The sequence below is a fragment of the Suillus fuscotomentosus genome (assembly GCF_016647785.1).
Source record: "Suillus fuscotomentosus strain FC203 chromosome Unknown F5891scaffold_55, whole genome shotgun sequence".
In the NCBI taxonomy this organism is placed as follows: domain Eukaryota; kingdom Fungi; phylum Basidiomycota; class Agaricomycetes; order Boletales; family Suillaceae; genus Suillus; species Suillus fuscotomentosus.
The window spans coordinates 175,310-194,436 of NW_024539567.1; the positions used below are offsets into that span (position 1 = coordinate 175,310).

A 19,127-nucleotide genomic window follows, 5' to 3' on the forward strand; every position below is an offset into this window, starting at 1 on the left:
CTACAAACGTTCCAGGGAACAGAAGCTCAACATGTCACCGGGTGGAATACTACATTTTGGAGTCATGACTTTATCGAAATTCAGGGGCATGGTCAATCAGGTGAATCATGTAAGTCTTCTTCCTATCTGCCGCGTGGACTCCTGAAACAATTATGATCAGGCTCGTTGACTGATGTGGACAATTGCGGCGACATGACTTGAGGGCATGAGCCCATTCGTTTAGATTGGCAAGCAAGGTGATTATGATAATAGCCTCGTATTTTGGGCGTCTAGTGAGGGAGTTTTGCTATGAAGCAGGTTTAAAACACTCCATCACGCGCATCTCTGCAACTTCGAGTAAGACGCCATCCCCCCACACACGTCAAATCCACATCAACTGTGCTGCAGCTCCACTACAATGGCAGCGCTCATTCCAAACACCACACCCATTCGAGCATTTGAAGATCATGGGGATCGCGTGGTTGCAGTCGCGGTTTTCAATGCCCAATATAGCTACGACGAACGCATGGTCACGGGCTCATATGACGGGATGCTTCGTCTTTGGGACTTGAAAACAGGTGTAATGTTGAAGATGATGGAGGGGCATCGCAGTCGGGTGCGCGCACTGGCTGTTTCACGAGATGGGAGATGGATAGCAAGCGGCGATGAGAGCGGAGAGCTCATCACGTGGCAAGGAAAAACTGGGGAACTCCGCCAAACAATTAATAAAGCCCACGACGACTGGATATTTTCACTTGATTTTTCTTCAGATTGCACGGCATTGGCCAGTGGATCATCTGACACCACCACGAAAATATGGTACCTACAATCGTTGAAGATGCCCCACTATTCATTCAGCTGTGGTGGAAATGTCCGCTGTGTTCGGTATTCGATGCGTGGGTGTCTTGCGATTGCAACAGACGTCCATATCCAAATTTATGAGAACTACGGAAGTTATTTCGGTGCTCACTACTTGCTGAGAACGATCACTGGAGGATTCAACTACTCACTCGCATGGATGCCAGATGGCAAACGGCTTCTCTCGGGGGGCAATCAGACAGATCCCACCATACGAGAGTGGGATACATCGACCTGGCAGCAGGTCGGTGATCCTTGGAAGGGCCATTTCAAGAATATCCACGCCATTTCTGTGAACTCTGACGGCACTCTCCTTGCCTCCGCATCTCGTGACAACCGTGTCCGCCTCTGGCGACTCTCAGATCGAAGAAACATTGCCATATTCAAGCACTCTGGAGAGGTGAACTGTGTCACGTTCTCTGCTGATGGCAAGCGCATCCTCAGTGGAGGTGTGGATAAAAAGATCTCAGAGTGGCCAACATCCGAGGACGCTTTGCCAGAGGGCGGTCCAAAAGATGGCCTCATGAAGGAGCAGGCGACACACCAGGCACGTCTGTTTTCATTTTCTCGCCCATTCATCATCTAAGCGGGTTTTTTATGCCAAGGCTCAAGGCTACTTTGATTTCAAGGCATGTTCCTACCTTTGACCCTTATGACAAATACAACGTGAACATGATTTACACAGGTCCTCGCTATGAACTCGACAGTCCGCAACGCATGCATAGTTGAGGACTGGCTTACTGCTGAAAAGGTGCTGAATAGAGATATTGACGCTGACGCTGACGATCACACCGCCTATGCCAATCGTGCATTTGTTATGGCGCGAAAACGCGACTGGAACCAAGCACTTCAAGACGCAATTCAAGTGAGACTGACTTGACCCATCATGACGTCCTTACAAAGTTAACTTTGATGATGGCATAGTCCGTCAGCATTCAGCCATCGTTGGCAGGCCATATCTCCGAGGGTATTGCCCTCTGCGGAAAAAACCAGGTTCCGGCTGCGAGGATTTCATTTGACCTCGCATCCATGTTCACGAACCGAGATTTAAAGACCGGCCACTTCCTTTTCCTCATCAAGGCAGGTAATATTTTCCAACATACTCGTGCTTCATTATGATTTTTAGGCCATTGCATTGTTCAATGCAAATGAACATCAAGAGGCGATGCTTCGCATCCGAGAGCTAGCTACGTGTCCCAATGTCGATCTTGTTGCTTGTTATATCGTGGAAGTAAGCTTGACCACGCCAGTTTCACGTCCTGTCATTGATTCTTGCCCTTCGTACACCAGGCCTACCTACGCGTCCAACTGGGAAATATCGCCTTGCAGGGCGCCCGCTACAACGAAGCCGTTGAACACTTCACTGCCGCTGCCAATTCTAGTACTTTCTTCTACAAGTCGCCCATTCATTTGACGTACGATGAATTTGTCGTGGTATGCGGATATGACACATCGAAAATTCTTTCATGCTCAGCTGCGTCTTTTCCACAGCTCTTTGGTTGGGACCTCAAGTCATTGTGGCAAACTGCAAACCGACAACAGTGTCGTGCACTCTTTCGAGCAGGTAGTTTGAGAGCGGCCGTCGAATCGTATCAGTCCATGATGGATAAGATTGATGAGGATATGAAAGCCGACTTGCGTGCTTGGTTCACTGGTAAGTATTCAATAATATCTCCCCATCTCTCATCTATAACCATCAACTGTACTTTAATCAGCTCTGGAGTAAAATCGAAACACGCTCTATACTGCCCATGAAGATGGTACACCTGCAAGAACGGTTGCTCATATAGGTTGATCCTCGAGTAGTTTTCACTTCTACCTTGACGACTGTATTACTCAAATAGTCCTTGGTGCTCGTTCATGTCATCATATACCAGCCTACCTGAACATGTTTGGTAACCCTACGTTTCCGAGTACTTATCTTTACTTTTACTTGTAATAATGCGGTTGGTGTCATACAAAATTGATGGTGCGGTATTGGCGCCTGGCGCCTATTTAAAGTTATCGTGCCCTGACGCCTAATATCAACCACATTTCTTGATGGATGGTCCTGACCACATACAACCATGTCCCAGCAAGACTTAGACCTAAATTGGTCGATATTGTGGGATGCTACCACCTGTCTCACTTGTTATTTTGCGACAGAGCTCAACAATTGGTGTTAGTTTTCGCTTCTTCTTCACTCCTCATCGCTCATTGCTGAAAAAAAATATGCACTCTTCTCTAGCAATCAGACATCCATATATCGCAGCTGTAACTCTAATATACATCTCTGGCACTCCTGAACTCCTCCTAACACCATTGCGGATTGCGCGTTATTTGTGCTTCCTCCCATTCCGGTTAATCCTTTGGCCGTTCAAGCTCTTGACCAGGTTCATCCTGTATATCGTCGGTTTTAGAAGACAGGGTGTAGCAAAAGGTACGTCTGCAATCACAGCTGTAGTAGCTACAAGACTTGTCTCATCGCGCTATCAAAGGTTCATACGCATCCCGATACCAATCCCGTCGTTATGGTGGCTATGTACCATCGCAATCAGCGTTTTCAAAATTCCAGGCGCATGGGGCTACTGATGATTACGAGGACGGAGATGAACCACAATCAACGATTGCGGCTCCCGTGTCTTTCATGGCAGGTATTGGAGGTTGGTTTGTCTTGGGCAGGGCGTGGGGATGGTGGTATTGATGCGATAGGTAGTAGTGTGGATGTTCGATGGAGGGAGTTGAGTCAGTGCCAGCAACATGGAATACACTTGCGATGCTCTAGATATTCACTTATACGACTTATAAGTGTGAGGCATGTCGTCTATGTATCAGTAGAACGATGTGTTCCCGTGAATTCGCTGTCATGACTTGTGCGGCCCCATCGTACTGCCTGGTATTAGTTGAAAACGATACTATGATATTTACACATCGGGGTGAACAATATTTAAAAGAGGTTTATATGTTGTACAAAATGTGAAGACAATATTTAATATTTAAACTAACATAAAGATGGGTGCACGACTTCAAATTTTGGTGGTGTTTTGTGTGTAATCCAAAATATCAAATATTCACAACCATATTCCCACAGACAATATGTCAACAAATATAATAAATATAATCAGATTTTCCATGTCTGCTTCAATTTAAAGTTTGATTCTTACATAAAATTTTGGAGAAAACTTGAAGTTTTGCCAAAGCTTGACATTTAAATCGAGTTTTAATGTCATGTCATCTGTAAAACTTCAAGTTTTCTCCAAAGTTTTACATGGAAATTGAACTTTAAGTTGAAGCAGACATGAAAAATCTGACTATATTTCTTATGTTTGTTGACATATTGTCTGTGGGAATATGGTTGTGAATATTTGATATTTTGGATTACACACAAAACACCACCAAAATTTGAAGTCGTGCACCCATCTTTATGTTAGTTTAAATATTAAATATTGTCTTCACATTTTGTACAACATATAAACCTCTTTTAAATATCGTTCACCCCGATGTGTTATGACGCTGTTAGAGAGACTGACTCGCGGAAGCAGCGCGGAGTCTGCCGTGGTCCTTACGAACACCGCGGACTGCCGAATCTAAATTGGTCTGCAACAAGTCAATTCTCGTTCACCTGTCAGAGTGAGAGCAACATAATTTTCCGGCTATGCGACATGCGGCGCCACATATAGAGGCCAAGCCTTGACTTTTTTCCGTGACGTGCACCGCATGATATTCAGCTGCTGACGGGGTGGGAATGTTGCTTCATTTCTGCTCGTGCCCAAGGTTCCGGCTTCTCGACTTTGACTCGAAGCTGCGTCATGATACAATATTTATGCATACCTACGACTATATGGCATTGATGCATCCAGCAGAATTTCGAAAGGCATGTGTTGTGTAGATAGCTTGTCAAATGATTGACTTATGACAGATTTGGGATTTCGTGGGAGCTCGTTTGATGGACATTCAGCTGGTGAGCGCTTACAGTCGTTCACACATACCATCAGGTATTGACCTTCCACATCTACAGCTATGACAGACTGGTCGAAATTGATGAGCAGTATTTTCTCCCAAGGGTCCGAAGCTTTCTCAGAGGCTAAACAACGAGTGTAGGTTATGCACCCATTGATTCCTAGCCTTTTGCTAATGCCGGTAAACGCATACATCAGCAGCCAAGCCATTTCTCAGAAAGATCTAGACCCGCAGAACGTAGACTGGTCTAAAGTATCGAGCAATGTTGTCTCCCGTGTGTCTGATGCTCTGACAGAGGCCAAACAACTGGTGTATGTTCTCTGCCCCATAAACATTACGCCCTCACTGACGCAATTTAACACGCAGCAATCAGGCCGCGTCTCAGAGAGACATAGACATACAGAACGTTGACCAGTCCAAATTGTTGAGCAATATTGTATCCAGTGCGACTGATATGTTCGACTGGTCGAAATTGTGGGACAACATTCTCTCTTATGCTTTTAGTGTGCTGGCAACAGCAGGACGACTGGTGTATGCCTTTGTTGGAGTAATCTTCAGTAAATTAAGACAGGTCTAATATCGCCACGGACGATCTAACGGAGATCTAGATATATCACGCACCTACTGGACCAACATGTGGTGCAGTATTCTCTCCGGTATTTTGTTCGCTTTAATAGCAGTCAACAACTGGTGTAGGTGTCATCCAGCTCTTGATCACGATATATGATGCAGTACTGACACATATTTCACAGCAATCGTGCATCCATACGTTGCAGCCGGAGTCTTGATATTGCTCTCTGCAGTCACAAATATTGGAGTCTTCCTGACATTATCGCAGCTAACGGGAACATTTGCAGTGATCTTGTGTCTCCTCCCGGTGCAGTTGATCATCTGGTGTTCGGGTTTCAGGAGTCAGGGAGTAGCGAAAGGTACACAAATCAGCGGTCTCCACTTCCTAACTGAACACGCCACAACAGGTTCATTTGCATCCCTGTTTCAATCCATGTACTACAGTGGTATTGTGCCACGAGGCTCTTCGTTCGCGCACCTCCAATCAACTGGGGCCACCATGTGGCTAGTTCCACTGACACTCGTCTCCTTGTTATCGTATGCTGGAGTTGTAATTGTCTTGGGCCGAGAGTGGGGGTGGTGGTTCCAATGAGGTGGCTAGTTGTTGTATCGTATCGAAAAGAACCTGATATTATGCAGTTGGGTGAGAGATTGAGTTTGCGAGTGACCAGGCCGAAGAGCCGATGATACTGTGTACATATGCATGACCTTTGTCTAGAGAGTATTGCGGCTGACGGGAGCATCTACAGTGTTAACGTGCTTGTGTTTTCTCCCGGTGCGATTGATTATCTGGTGTTTTGGCTTCAGGAGTCGAGGAGTAAAAAAGGTACACAAACAAAGCGCTTTCTACCTGCTAACCAAACACGCTATCACAGATTCAGTTGCATCCCAATATCAGTCCAGTCATGACGGTGGTAATGTGTCGCGAGGCTCTGGATTCGCGAAACTCCAATTATATGCGTCCACCACGCCAATAGTCGCCTCGATGCTTATCTCATTGTTGGCGTATACTGGAGCTGTGATTATCTTGGGACGGGAGTGGTGCATCCAATTAGGGGACTGGTGTCACTTTGTATCGAATGGATGGTGATGAAGTGGGATTATCTTGTGGAAGTATGTATATCACCATGGTCAAAATATGTAAATGGCAGAGTTCCGGGTTGGTTTGTGGAGGCTTGGTGGATGCTATTATATGGCGCAGGTTACATGCCACTGACGCATAAGTTACAGAAGAAGTGTCGCCGGTGGCGTTTGCACTTGGCGAGGACTTCGGTATAAGTGTAAATTTGTGACCGGCCAACTTATAAGAGACCGTAACACGCGGAGGCAGCGCGGAGTACCTCGGTTCTGCCGACTCGGAATTGATTCGAAGCCTGTGGTATTGCCCTTCATGCCTCCAATTATCATGATGTCCGACTGGTCGAAATTGCCAGACATTTTTTTCCCCAAAGTGTCTCTGACAGAGGTCAAACAACAGGCGTATGTTATTCACCTCTTGGCTATTCACCTCTTGGCTATTATGCTTTCGCTGACGCTGTTCGATGCACAGCAATCAGGTCGTGTCCCAGAAAGACATTGACTTGAAAAACGTTGACTGGTCCCAAATATGGGCCGATATTCTTAATGCTCTGGGACAGGCTGGACGTCTGTTGTATGACATTCACTGCTTTATTTTCACGTCTTTGTTGATAGGAGCGCTTGATGCATACTTTCTAGGGTCAATTTGTGGAACACTATCCTTTCCAGTGTTTTGCTCACTTTAATCGAAGTCAACGACTGGTGTAGGTGTCATCCAGCTCTTGATCGCGATATATGATATAGTACTGACGCATACTTCACAGCAATCGTGCATCCATACGTTGCAGCCGGAGTCTTGATATTGCTCTCTGCAGTCACAAATATTGGAGTCTTCCTGGCATTATTGCAGCTGACGGGAGCGATTGCAGTGTTCTTGTGTCTTCTCCCGGTGCAGCTTGTCATCTGGTGTTTGGGCTTCAGGAATCAAGGAGTAGCGCAAGGTACACAAATCACTGGCGGCAGTTTCCACTTCCTAATTGAACACACAACAACAGGTTCATTTGCATCCGCATATCAGTCCAGTCACTACGGTGGTACTGTGCCGCGAGGCTCTTCGTTCGCGCACCTCCAATCAACTGGGGCCACCATGTTGCCAGTTCCATTGACGCTCGTCTCCTTGTTATCGTATGTTGGAGTTGCGATTGTCTTGGGCCGGGAGTGGAGGTGGTGGCTCTGATGAGGCAACTGGTTATTGCATCGTGTCGAAAGGAAGGGAACCTAAGATTATGCAGTTGGCTGAGGGTTTGAGTTTGCGAGTGATCAGGCCGAAGAGCCGATGATACTACGTACATATGTGTGACCTTTGTCTAGAGAATGTCAACGTGGGTTTAATTTCATGGAAACATGATGCACCAGCGTTTGGCGTTTACTTTATAAACAGATTTATCCAGTTAGCAGACTTGCACGCATACAGCCATGTCCCAGCAAGATTTAGACCTACCCGACATTGAATGGCCTGAACTATGGAACACTATGCACGCCTCTTCGCTTTATGCTCTGACAAAAGTCAATACTAGCTGGTGTAGGTTCTTTATTTCTTCTTCACGATATCGTTGATAACGCAATCTCCAGCAACCAGGCATCCATATGTAGCAGCTGGAGCTTTGATATTGATCTCTGCCAATCCTGAACTCTTACTTACGCCACTACGGCTCGCGGGGAGGTTTACCCTGTATATTTTCGGTTTCAGGAGACAAGGAGTAGCGAAAGGTACATCGTACTCATTCAACTACAGGAGCCTCATGATCTTAAACACGAATATGACAGATTCATTGGCATCCCAGTACCAGTCCCATCTCTATGGTGGCTACGTACCACGGGACTCTACCTTTGCGAGATTCCAGTCATACGGGGCCGCTGACAATTATGATGATGACATGGAAGAAGCACTGAGATTAGCGAGCGTTGAAGAACATAAGAATAGAGATCAACCTGAAACAGAATCGATACTTGGGGTTGGTGTCTCCTGGCTGTCAGGTATTGGAGCCGTGTTTGTCTTGGGCAGGAGGTGGGGGTGGTGGAAGTGATGTGGTTGCTGGACATCGTGTATGTTGAGTGGAGGGAGTGGTAGTCAAACGTGGAGCCATAATATCGACGGAATCCCAAGTGAGGTGTTCATGTCTACTTGATCAGTAAAAGTGTAGTCAAACGTACGCTTGTAGACCCGTCGCGTCGTACTATTGCAATTGAATAAAGTTGTTTCGCTTAGCTAATTATACGCGTCGCGGTGTCTGAATCGGTCGCGCTCTTTACTCTCGAATGTCTTCCCGTCGTCGACCTCCGTTTGCAGCAAATTCAGGATGACTTTGTGAAAACGACAAGTTTGACTCTGGCATCGTGGGAGTTCAACAATTGATGGTAGGTGTTCATGATCATGTGCATGAGCGCTTGGTCGCTCTTCTTCACGGCCTACTAGTCACCAGGTTCAACCATGTCCAAGGAAGATAAAAAACTGCCCGACTGGTCGAAATTGTCGGGTATTGTTATTTCCAGTGCTTCCCATGCTCTGGCAGAGGTCAAACAAATGAGGTTATTGGCCCCATGAGTATGCACTGGCATGGCCTTTGCTGATGGTAGCCTAACATGTTTCAGCAATCAGGCCGTGTCCCCGCCCGATGTAAACCTGCCTGACTGGTCGAAAGTGTCGGGCGCTGTTCTATCCCGTGCGTCTGATGCTCTGGCAGAGGTCAAACAATTAAGGTTCTTCGCCCCTTGACGACGCATGCCTCTTGTTGACGCGGTTTACACTCTTTTCAGCAATCAGGCCATATCTAAGAAAGATGATATAAACCTCCCGAACATAGACTGGTCGAAAGTATCGGGTGATATCATCTCTCATGGGTCCGGCGCTCTGACAGGGGCTAAACAATTGGTGTATGTTATTCACTTCATGGTTATTCTGCCTTGGCTGATGGCCTGATGCACACTTTCTAGTAATCAGGTTTCCGCATATGGCCACTGGAGCTCTGATATGCCAGCGTTTCAGCAATACCAGGAGAAGGCGCGGCAGCTCATAGGGATGATATCGAGTATGTTAATAGGGATCTGATTTTTTCGAGGACGATCTAACAGAGGCCTAGATCCGTTCAGTGTCCACTGGATCAAAGTGTGGGGGACTATTCTCGCGGGCACTTCCAATTTGAGGGACAATATTCTCTCGGGCGTTTTCAAATTGTGGGGTGCCATTCCCTCGGTCCCTTTCAGATTGTGGAGCTTCATCCTTTCTAAATTGCGGGGCACTGCCAGAGTTCCAATTCCCTTGAGCACTTCCGATTCCAATTCGTTTACTGTCCTATCCTGTGTTTCGCATGCTCTGACAGGAGTCAACGCCTGGTGTAGGTTATTTTTCCTCTCGTTAGTGATATTTTCTGAACGACTTAAACATTTTCAGCGATTAGGCATCCATATTTCGCAGCTGCAGTTTTGCTATCCATCTCTGGGGACTCTGATATCCTTCTTGGGCCATTGACGGGAAAACCTGCACCGTACACTGGGACCTCGACTGTTCCCAATTACTGCAAAAATCCGATCACGAATAGATGCGAGAATGTGGATGCATGCAAAAGTGAATCGACGGTCGTGCTTAGTGTCTCTTGGTTGACGGGTCTTGGAGCTATGTTTGTTTTGGGTAGGACATGGGGCTGGTGGGATTGATATGGTGATGCCGTGTATTAGTGTGGTCCGCCGAGGTGTTTTGTAAGTGCACCGGTATTCGAAGCCTTTACTGACAACATCTCAACGAACGAGTTCCTTTCTAATTCCACCGGTGGCAGATTCCAACGCCTAACAATCGTAAATTATATCCAGTGGCCGACCATATCACATGGTATCAAGCACGCTGCTGTGCGCAGAAACCCTTTTAGCCAACTGTGTATCTTGTGAAAGTGAAATTCTCCAAGCAACTATTATATCGTGCACGACTGAACTTTCTTTCGGATGATCCTCACTCACCATCCAGCGCGCTTGAAAGCCCTGCATTATGACCTATCGTCTGGATCAGCACCCTTTCTTCCAAGCTGATGTTCGAATACCACGGTGTTTACTAGGAGATAGGACCCGAGGCCCTCGACGCCACTTTCGCCCAGTCAGCATCAGGAAAATGACGATGTGCTTATTCTACTTGATAAATTTGTAAAATAATAGCCGTACGCATTGTCACTGTATTTTCATTATCCAGCTTGAGTTTTTCTATATCACAAACTGGCCTGAGGCTATCAGTGTCGGAATGAAGACGGTCAACTGTTGTTTGTCCTTATTAAATTCTGAGGTCATTACATAATCTGTAAGTATACGCATTGTGCAAACAAGCTCGATTTGGTTGCAATTACCTTGCTCCATTCAAGAGTCCGTATCCTATGGTACGATGCCACTCTGAGAACTTGAGGCAACATTAACGGTCGTAATGTCAGACAGTTTGCACCTACTATCTACGTGGTGCGTGCAAGTACGGCGATAGATGTCGCAACGAGCATCCAGCGGATAGAGCACAACAGAGTGGTTTTGGGAGTACGTTGTCTCGACTTTCTTCGGTCTTTTCTTTCATATTCTCACATATAATTATTAGATCAAAGTTGGACCAATAATAATTCGAGAGACATAGCAGTTCCATATTCGTAAGTTATTTGGGATCTATGACGCAGGAAGGTCGACATACGGTCAATCTGTTAACACCATGGTTTGTAGCATTGAATCAGTGACAAGAGACATCACCCCTCTACAAGATAAACCTTCATGGCCACTGTCATCCTATGGTGCTGCGAAGTATGAACCGGTGGTTATCAGTGGACTAGACGAGTCGCCTGAGGAACTTCGCGCGAAGGCAGTGACTGCGTTGAAGGCAGGGACTACCAACGAATATGTGCGTAGTATAATAGATAAATAATATCCTTCTTTGATGACTGATCAATCTACCTATAGATGAAATATGAGTCAGACAAAATAGCTGCCTCAGAACAGGCGTACAACAGCGCCAGGAGCAACGTTCAACAGTTGCATGATGCTGCTCTTAAATTGAGCAAGGAAGCATCCTCGCCTGGGTCGAGTGCGCTCGGCCATGTGTCCGCTTTTGGTGGGCTATCAGCATTTGGTAGCGGGCCAGCGTTTGGTTCTGGCCCTCAGCCATCGGTGTCTGGCGCGGCTTCCAGTGCCTTTGGAAAGTCTGCATTTGGCCAGCCTGCGTTTGGCCAGACAGGGTTTGGCACATCCGCGACGACGTCTGCATTTGGACAACCTGCGCAAACGACCTCTGCGTTTGGCCAACCTGCCCAGACTACGTCAACGTTTGGGCAGCCACAGCAATCAACATCTGCCTTCGCGCAACCACAACAATCAACATCCGCCTTCGCGCAACCACAACAGTCTACGTCTGCATTCGGGCAGCCGCAGCAGCCAACTTCTGCGTTTGGGCAGCCTGTTCAGACGACATCAGCGTTCGGGCAGCAGCCAAGCTCTGCGTTCGGGCAACCCTCTGCATTCGGTTCAGCCACTCAGCCAACATCAGCTTTCGGACAATCTTCATTGATTAAACCTGGGTCAGGTGCATTTGGCTCTTCGGCACCTTCCACAGGCGCATTTGGGCCTCCATCATCAGCATTTGGAAGCACCAGCGCTGGCACTGGAGCCAGTGGCGGTTTTTCTGCCTTTGCACCTCAGCCATCTGGGTTTGCGTCAGCACCGACGCAATCATCAGCGTTTGGACAACCATCGTTTGGAGCCCCTGCCCCTGGGCCAACACAAAGTGCATTTGCTGCACCTGCACAGGTAGAAAGTGCTTTTAATTCTGTGACACCCTCGCAAAGTGCTTTTGGCTCTATGTCATCTGCACCAAGCCCAATCGGCGCGTCCTCCGCAACATCCCAGTCTGCCTTCGGAGTAGCGCCAGCGACGTCTGCCTTCGGTAGCACAGGCGCCGGAGCTCCATCCTTCGGCGTTACTGCGCCTGCTACTGCTTCCGCAACTCCGATGGCAACAACCCCAATCGATGCTTCGAAACCGTCTGCATCAGCACCTGGATTTTCACGATCTAAAATTCAGATAAAACCTGACAGATACGCTGCATTATTACCGCCAAACTACATGGACATAATACCAGCAGATGTCAAAGCTGCATTCGCGGCAGAGAAGTTCGAATGGGGGAAGGTACCAGAGTGGATACCGCCGAAGGAGGTGCGGTAGGATTCATTGTAGTGGCAGCGGACTATTGTATGAGTCGGTCTTATGTTTTTTTTACAAACTCCATTATAGAATCGCATTGTACAACACTTCACTATATCAATGTCGATGTAAGCAACAGACGCTTGGATGCTATAGGTAGCGTGGTCTAGATTTGGAAAGAGCAGCATTTAATGTTTCCGAAAATCATATACTTCGGATACTCCGGTAAGCACTAAAAAGAACTCTATCGTAGTTATCGATCCCATCTTGATTGTCTACCACAACGTTCATCAAAATGCCTTCAAGGATTGCTGAGCCCTCTGCGGCAGACACGACAGTAACCCAGGACTTGGCGTTCATTACCTTTCCACCCTTCCCAAAACCCCCACCGGGTGTGACACTCATCCCTTTCAAAGATTTCAGGGCGCGCGGGATACAGCTGTTTGAAGTTGTTGGCGGCCAGAATGAGGAAGACATGGAGCTCGATGGCCTGGGCATACCCACCGTCGAGTTGCGCGTGAAGCATTCAACTGACGAGTGCAAGAGCAACACACGCAAGAGGAAACGTAAGAAGAAGACTGCTGGCGTAGACAGCGCGCCTGCAAGGAAGGTTCCGTGGTACGAAGAGTGGGAGGAGGGTGAAGATCTGCGTATCACGAAGGGCAAGTTCGATTCGTAGGTCGTTTTTTTCTTATCACCTTTGATCCTATCTTAAGGTCTGCGATATCGTGAATTGTTACTGATCAGCCTGCTAGGAATATATCTCACGTGGATCGCCTCTTTCATGCTGCGAACGACTTTCGGGTCAATCGCACTTGGCCGCCGGTCACTTCTGGAGTCGGCCAGCTCTGGGACCAGGTAGTTATTTTCGTCTTTGTGCTTGCGCGAACCTTACAGTTTCTCATAGTTTCGTCTGTATGTTGGACTCCTTGTCAATCCAGCGGTCTATCGCAAACCGACCAAAGACGAAGCGGATGACGATGACGACGATGACTGCGATAGCCCCCCTAATACTCAGATCAACGGGGAGGATACCTTTGGACTAGCTCCTTCCTTAAAGGACCCTGCTAGCTCAACTTACTCTGTTGAATTAGACGATCACGACGACGACGAAGGTTTACAGGCACGCAAATCTGATCTGGAAGAACAACGCGAGGAGAAGCTGACCGTGTTCTTGAACGGCCCGGAGAAGTCGGTGACAATTTTCCTATCGTCTTACATGCGTGAACAAGGCCTCATCTGGTCTGTTTCTCAATAATAACTTATAAAGTGTTTCTTATTGGAGTATCTCTCGTAGGTCGGAGAGGAACCTCATTAACGCACCACACCTCCTCAGCTTTTTCTTGAACTTTGTCCTGCGGAACCGCGTCCTCCCAAAAGCCTCGCATGAACGCGGCATCCGTAGTGCCCTTGATATTGTGGAGCTCGCGAAGAAGGAGCTGCCCCTGACATACAAGATCGGGCAGGCGTTACCCGATGTGTTCAGCGATGGCTGCAAGGAGTGCTTTGGCCGCAAAGGCGGGATTGAATGGTCCTTTGACGATCACCTGAAGGCAACTGATCAGCCTGCTCCAGGTAATATCAGCCATCTACATGATGGCTTATCGATGAGTTAAACTTCCATTTTCAGTCGATGCGACTATTACTGTTACCGATCAGCATGGTACTGAAACGGAGATCGTTCTCCCAGATACGGAGGAAACAGCACTTAAAGATGCCATCGAGGACAATGTTGACATGGAGATCCAGGTTACTAACATGCGCACTACTGCCCTCGTCGCTAATGCCAACACCATCGCCCCTATCACCACCGCACCACCCGACATCTGGTCTGGAGACACAACAGACACCGTTGCCGGCGGGTGGGGTGCAACGGGCGACACCGGAGGTTGGGGTTCTGTAGGTTCTGACACCTGGGGTGCCATCGGCGATGGCGGCACATGGGGCCCTGCGGATGACAATGACGAATGGGGTGCGGACTCCGCCCCACTCTCATTTGCACCCGAAGTGACTGAGCCCTCTTGGCTTTCCCCACCGCCCTCGCTCACGTCTCTCCTGGGTCCCACCTCTTTCCCACTGACGCACAGCACAGGGGTCGTGGAGTCCTCCACACGCCGTATCAAAGCGATTCACCTGCCCCCGAAGGATAAGGCAAAGATTAAGGGTGACACAGCGGAAATGGTGGAGGATGAGTTAGAGCGGAGGTTTGCGCGGGTTGTCATGAGCCCGTGGGGGAGAGAGGAGAACGATATTCCCAAGCCATTCATTCGCAAGACCTCCCGCGGTGCAGTGGTCATGCCCGACGGCGAGGTTGAAGGCAGCGGGTCCGGAAAGCCGCACAATCCATATGAGGACGATATCGTCCTGGTCTTAGAGCCTACCGTTCTCGATACGCTGAGCCTTGGGATGGGACTCGGAGGGTTATGGGTGCAGATCGTGCGTGAGGAGAATGAAGCGCCGAAGAAGTCCAACGGAAAACGCGGAAAGAAAGCCAAAGGCCCTCTGGATGAACTTTCGGGGAATTACTGGTACCTCGAAGAGCTGATGGGCATCTTCCCAAGCTATTTCATGTCCAGGGAGAACGCGAAGTAGACCATCTTGGGAGGAAGTTTTTATATTTGTCTTGTCTTATCATGCTTTGCTTTTTGCTTTCAAAGTTTAGTGTTTGATGCTATCACAATGTATACTTACCTTTGACTTACTCGACGCTAGTGCATGTGCTTTTCATGGTTATCTTAAACTGAATGCTAAGATTTCTCGTCCGGTAATACGCCAGCATATCTAGTACATGTTAAAGGTACATGAATATCGGTCACTCGACTTGCCATCACGAAGGTATGAATGATGATTTCTATGATCACATGGAGCACAGCACATGATGTAGTGTAGGCTACATGCCACGGGCATCTGAGGTAAAAATCTCTAGTAGGAGTTAAGAGTAAAGTCTCCGCGGACGTTAAGAACAACGGGAGTAGAACTAGTACGTCAGGATTTCGTTAAGCATCAAGAATCAAAATGTACGAGAAGGCAAGATAACACCAGTGACAACGATACCGGTCTTGGGACACGAGGAATTCGAGAATAATTGGGACGTTAGGCCCTATGTGTTATATGGAGCAAATGGTGACCACTCCGTCTGTAGCCTCCACTCTGAAGGTACCGCACAGATGGAAGGGTCACAAGGAAGAGTCCTCCGAGAGTTCCAGTCATGGAGTCCCGTTGACCTTGAGAGAATTCTGGAAGAGTCAGGCTGGCCGCAACTCGGAGCCTAAATACCACTCAACCGAAAAACGAATTCGGATTTTCCAAAGGAATTATCGATTGGCTCTGTATTAAACCATTCCCGGAGTAAGAGCGGAGGAGAAAGTCACAAGGAGGGTGCTGGGAGGCAGCGAGTACCACCAAACGGGCGTAATGTGCGGCATTTGATCATGCCAGCGTTCGAAATGACCCATCCATATTGGAATTCCAGACGCTACCAGTACTGTAGCCTGTTCGGGTTCAAGTTAACGGCTATACAATGATCAGTAAAACCGAGTCCGATAAACGTTTGAGAACCTCACGAGGCCTTGATTCAATACCAGAAAATCTAGAATATCATGATCGGGAATAAAACGAGCTCGGCTATATGTTCTCACCGTACTACCACGAGATGAAGCTGGCACTATTACTTATACCGTGACATCGTCTTGCTATTCCCATCCTGATCTCACCTTCAAATCGGATACTGGTGAGTAACTTGGGTTTTCATGTTCAGTTACTATTGCTGCCAGGCTTGTTGGATGGACAAGAGCTGCGCTGACAAGCTTGGGACAATAATCACATGGGGTGTTTCACGGCTGCCGTATGTCGCCGCAACTCGTACCATCACTGTGATAATCGATAATCTACAATTCCTACAACATCGCTTATCTCGGAACTAACCAACATGTCAGACAGGATAAGACAAGTATATAATCACCTCTCAGGTTCAAACACGATGTCGGCGGGTAAGCCCTGCTTATAATTCCGCCACTATACCCGGCATTCAAATCATTTCACGAATCAGAAACATGGCAGGATGTTCCCCTTGCACCACCCGACAGGTGCGTACAAGCTATAACCTATTTGTATCCTTCACTAAACGTCACGGATAGCATTTTTAAATTGACTGCGGCGTATAAGGCGGACACGTTTCCTCAGAAGGTCAACCTCGGTGTTGGAGCATATAGAGATGATGACAATAAACCTTGGGTCCTTCCTGTTATCAAGAAGGTGTGTTCTCTTTATATCCTAACTACGCTCTGGACTCAGTCGCTGCGCCCCCATAGGCCACGCAAATTCTTCTGAATGATCCTAATCTCGATCACGAATACCTCCCCATCACGGGTTTACCAGAGTTCAGTGCCGGTGCGGCAAAGCTCATCCTTGGTGCCGATTCGCCTGCTATTGCAGAAGGCCGTGCTGTTAGCGTGCAGACCATCTCCGGAACTGGCGCAAACCACTTGGGAGCCTTGTTTCTAAGCAGGTTTTATCATTGGGATGCCCCAAAGCAGATTTACTTGAGCAATCCCACCTGGGGTAAGTTGTTGTAGGAATGGGTGCAACGGAAATCTAATCGGACGTTCCTGCAGCTAATCACCATGCCATCTTCAAGAATGTTGGAATCCAGCCTATAGATTATCCTTACTATGACCCGGCCACCATCGGGCTAGACTTTGATGGTTTCATTGGAACCCTGCAAAGTGCTGCGCCGGGCTCAGTGTTTTTGCTACACGCTTGCGCCCACAATCCCACAGGAGTTGACCCTACTCGTGACCAATGGAAACACATCGCTGAAGTCATTGTCGCTAAAAACCATTACGCATTTTTCGACTGCGCTTACCAGGGCTTTGCAAGTGGTGACCTCAACAACGATGCGTGGGCAGTTAGATACTTCGTAGAGAAGGGTGTGCCGATGCTTGTGTGTCAGGTCAGTGCGTCACTCGTTGGACCACTGCAGCACAGCTGATCGGACCAGAGCTTCGCCAAGAACGCAGGTCTGTACGGCGAGCGGATCGGTGCGCTGCACATCGTCCCCCCTACGAAGGATGCTGCAGACCGTGTTAAGAGTCAGCTGTCGGTTTTACAGCGCAGTGAAATAAGCAACCCACCGGCTTACGGTGCACGCCTGGTGAGTCTATTTCAATATGAGCTGCGCTCACCTGATGAGGGGTGGGGAATAGGTCTCGCTTATTCTCAACGACAGTGCCCTCTTTGACGACTGGAACCGTGACATCAAGACCATGGCTGAGCGAATCATATCCATGCGCAATGAGCTTTATCGACTCCTGACGGAGGAGCTGAAAACGCCAGGCAGTTGGGTTCATATCATCAACCAGATTGGCATGTTCAGGTGAGTTTGTGCTATTGGTCACGTATTGACGCCACGGTGTGGCCTGGATGGCACAAGCATACCATCCTGGGAATGAACATCGTACTGATAACGGGCGACAGCTTCACTGGAATCAACCCATCTCAGTCGCAAGCACTGATAGATACTTTCCACATTTACTTGACGGCCAACGGACGAATTTCGATGGCTGGGCTGAACTCGCACAACATAAGATACTTTGCAGAGAGCTTGGACAAGGTGGTCAGGGGGCAGGTGTGAATGACTTGCAGATTGCCAAGGTACATATTTGATAGCGATGTCTTGGAGACGAACAACTGTAGATCACTAGAAACTCAACTCAAATTTGTGTACATAATTAGCAGGACGGCAGGAATAAATGGATTTTTGCTATATTTCCTACTTATATTTGGACCGAATTGTGCAGAATTTCGCCAAACACGAAATCAACTTTGAAACGCTTGCAAATGTCTTTCGTGGAACCTCTGGTCATGCAACACTGAACAATCAAAATATACCCAATTGCAGTACTCGGCCTTTTCTGTGGCAGCCCTGGATACCTGCCAGACAGGAATTGAATCCAACCATGATTTGGTACGATTCTCGCGAATACCACACAGCTGCTGAAGTCCGAACAAGGTTGGCTGGTGCACGGAGGCAACGTCCTACCGATGGGCCTGTGGCTGAGCGCTGAGCCACACTGCTGGCCATACTAGTCACGTATTTGTAACTGATGCCACATCGGCGCGGTCTCCAACACAGCGCACACATGGATGTGACTCCGCATCATGGACTGCAATGCTCGACTAATGTTGAACAATATATTCTCGTGTGTTGAGCGCCGTTGTAGACGGCCTCGCAACAACCTCGCTTAGGGAAATGAAGCTATGGTCGACAGGAAGATCAGCAAGATAAATCAAAGACCTCCGTTTCATACCACAGCAACCTATCAAGAGTGGTGCTTGCACAGTGACAATAATTGTCAAGACACTCGTTCCAGAATTCCACTCCTCCCGAACTACCGCTGACAGGGCCAGGGTAGATGAACCGACAAATAAAGTCAGACAGCACACAAGTTTGACTGGTGACACAAAAGAAACTTCATCAAGATGCACATCCGACAAGACAATCGACAATGGTTCTCTTGCCGTGAGATTGGATGAAGCGTGTGTCACCGTGA

General features: G+C 47.9%; 8 protein-coding genes across 8 annotated transcripts; all 8 read left to right on the forward strand.

Moving 5' to 3' along the window:
* Window positions 1-1,531: 1,531 nt before the first annotated feature.
* Window positions 1,532-5,938, forward strand: F5891DRAFT_1193016 (uncharacterized protein; the record flags this gene model as incomplete). Its single annotated transcript, XM_041367673.1, has 13 exons — window positions 1,532-1,702; window positions 1,762-1,921; window positions 1,998-2,068; window positions 2,128-2,271; window positions 2,329-2,491; window positions 3,065-3,256; window positions 3,315-3,479; window positions 4,736-4,777; window positions 4,835-4,913; window positions 4,977-5,087; window positions 5,143-5,333; window positions 5,385-5,468; window positions 5,529-5,938. 13 exons carry the CDS (start codon window positions 1,532-1,534, stop codon window positions 5,936-5,938), a joined length of 1,983 nt encoding a protein of 660 aa, XP_041222016.1.
* An 11-nt stretch (window positions 5,939-5,949) lies between these two features.
* F5891DRAFT_1053872 (uncharacterized protein) lies at window positions 5,950-6,601 on the forward strand. Its single transcript, XM_041362591.1, has 2 exons — window positions 5,950-6,039; window positions 6,096-6,601. The coding sequence occupies exons 1-2, from the start codon at window positions 6,030-6,032 to the stop codon at window positions 6,434-6,436; spliced, it is 351 nt and encodes a 116-aa protein (XP_041222017.1). The 5' UTR covers window positions 5,950-6,029; the 3' UTR covers window positions 6,437-6,601.
* A 120-nt stretch (window positions 6,602-6,721) lies between these two features.
* On the forward strand, window positions 6,722-7,817 carry F5891DRAFT_1053874 (uncharacterized protein). Its single transcript, XM_041362592.1, has 5 exons — window positions 6,722-6,825; window positions 6,896-6,997; window positions 7,063-7,127; window positions 7,188-7,364; window positions 7,419-7,817. Exons 1-5 carry the CDS (start codon window positions 6,737-6,739, stop codon window positions 7,598-7,600), a joined length of 615 nt encoding a protein of 204 aa, XP_041222018.1. The 5' UTR covers window positions 6,722-6,736; the 3' UTR covers window positions 7,601-7,817.
* Window positions 7,818-7,839: 22 nt separating this feature from the next.
* Window positions 7,840-8,639, forward strand: F5891DRAFT_1247010 (uncharacterized protein; the record flags this gene model as incomplete). The annotated part of the gene is made up of 3 exons (XM_041369825.1): window positions 7,840-7,945; window positions 7,996-8,133; window positions 8,191-8,639. The coding sequence occupies 3 exons, from the start codon at window positions 7,840-7,842 to the stop codon at window positions 8,448-8,450; spliced, it is 504 nt and encodes a 167-aa protein (XP_041222019.1). The 3' UTR covers window positions 8,451-8,639.
* Window positions 8,640-8,854: 215 nt separating this feature from the next.
* Window positions 8,855-10,077, forward strand: F5891DRAFT_1193019 (uncharacterized protein; the record flags this gene model as incomplete). Its single annotated transcript, XM_041367674.1, has 6 exons — window positions 8,855-8,952; window positions 9,016-9,123; window positions 9,181-9,297; window positions 9,358-9,452; window positions 9,504-9,758; window positions 9,815-10,077. 6 exons carry the CDS (start codon window positions 8,855-8,857, stop codon window positions 10,075-10,077), a joined length of 936 nt encoding a protein of 311 aa, XP_041222020.1.
* A 678-nt stretch (window positions 10,078-10,755) lies between these two features.
* F5891DRAFT_1053883 (uncharacterized protein) lies at window positions 10,756-12,716 on the forward strand. The gene is made up of 5 exons (XM_041362593.1): window positions 10,756-10,781; window positions 10,833-10,929; window positions 10,988-11,036; window positions 11,107-11,281; window positions 11,341-12,716. Exons 1-5 carry the CDS (start codon window positions 10,779-10,781, stop codon window positions 12,595-12,597), a joined length of 1,581 nt encoding a protein of 526 aa, XP_041222021.1. The 5' UTR covers window positions 10,756-10,778; the 3' UTR covers window positions 12,598-12,716.
* Window positions 12,717-12,816: 100 nt separating this feature from the next.
* Window positions 12,817-15,340, forward strand: F5891DRAFT_1053886 (uncharacterized protein). Its single transcript, XM_041362594.1, has 5 exons — window positions 12,817-13,251; window positions 13,332-13,434; window positions 13,484-13,818; window positions 13,874-14,151; window positions 14,207-15,340. The coding sequence occupies exons 1-5, from the start codon at window positions 12,872-12,874 to the stop codon at window positions 15,166-15,168; spliced, it is 2,058 nt and encodes a 685-aa protein (XP_041222022.1). The 5' UTR covers window positions 12,817-12,871; the 3' UTR covers window positions 15,169-15,340.
* Window positions 15,341-16,222: 882 nt separating this feature from the next.
* On the forward strand, window positions 16,223-18,342 carry F5891DRAFT_1053890 (pyridoxal phosphate-dependent transferase). Its single transcript, XM_041362595.1, has 9 exons — window positions 16,223-16,306; window positions 16,512-16,565; window positions 16,625-16,661; window positions 16,713-16,830; window positions 16,887-17,136; window positions 17,190-17,527; window positions 17,576-17,728; window positions 17,781-17,950; window positions 18,052-18,342. The coding sequence occupies exons 2-9, from the start codon at window positions 16,556-16,558 to the stop codon at window positions 18,206-18,208; spliced, it is 1,233 nt and encodes a 410-aa protein (XP_041222023.1). The 5' UTR covers window positions 16,223-16,306; window positions 16,512-16,555; the 3' UTR covers window positions 18,209-18,342.
* Window positions 18,343-19,127: the final 785 nt, after the last annotated feature.

Bases quoted from the DNA above. Each gene is read 5' to 3' on its own strand.
- F5891DRAFT_1053874 (XM_041362592.1), top strand. From the start codon at position 6,737: ATGCCTCCAATTATCATGATGTCCGACTGGTCGAAATTGCCAGACATT. The intron at 7,128-7,187 runs GTAGGTGTCATC...CATACTTCACAG, and splicing joins AATCGAAGTCAACGACTGGT to CAATCGTGCATCCATACGTT. The intron at 7,365-7,418 runs GTACACAAATCA...ACACAACAACAG, and splicing joins GAATCAAGGAGTAGCGCAAG to GTTCATTTGCATCCGCATAT.
- F5891DRAFT_1053883 (XM_041362593.1), top strand. The intron at 10,930-10,987 runs GTACGTTGTCTC...TATAATTATTAG, and splicing joins ACAACAGAGTGGTTTTGGGA to ATCAAAGTTGGACCAATAAT. The intron at 11,037-11,106 runs GTAAGTTATTTG...CATGGTTTGTAG, and splicing joins GACATAGCAGTTCCATATTC to CATTGAATCAGTGACAAGAG.
- F5891DRAFT_1053886 (XM_041362594.1), top strand. From the start codon at position 12,872: ATGCCTTCAAGGATTGCTGAGCCCTCTGCGGCAGACACGACAGTAACC. The intron at 13,819-13,873 runs GTCTGTTTCTCA...TATCTCTCGTAG, and splicing joins CGTGAACAAGGCCTCATCTG to GTCGGAGAGGAACCTCATTA. The intron at 14,152-14,206 runs GTAATATCAGCC...TTCCATTTTCAG, and splicing joins AACTGATCAGCCTGCTCCAG to TCGATGCGACTATTACTGTT.
- F5891DRAFT_1053890 (XM_041362595.1), top strand. The intron at 16,831-16,886 runs GTGTGTTCTCTT...GCGCCCCCATAG, and splicing joins TCCTTCCTGTTATCAAGAAG to GCCACGCAAATTCTTCTGAA. The intron at 17,951-18,051 runs GTGAGTTTGTGC...AACGGGCGACAG, and splicing joins AACCAGATTGGCATGTTCAG to CTTCACTGGAATCAACCCAT.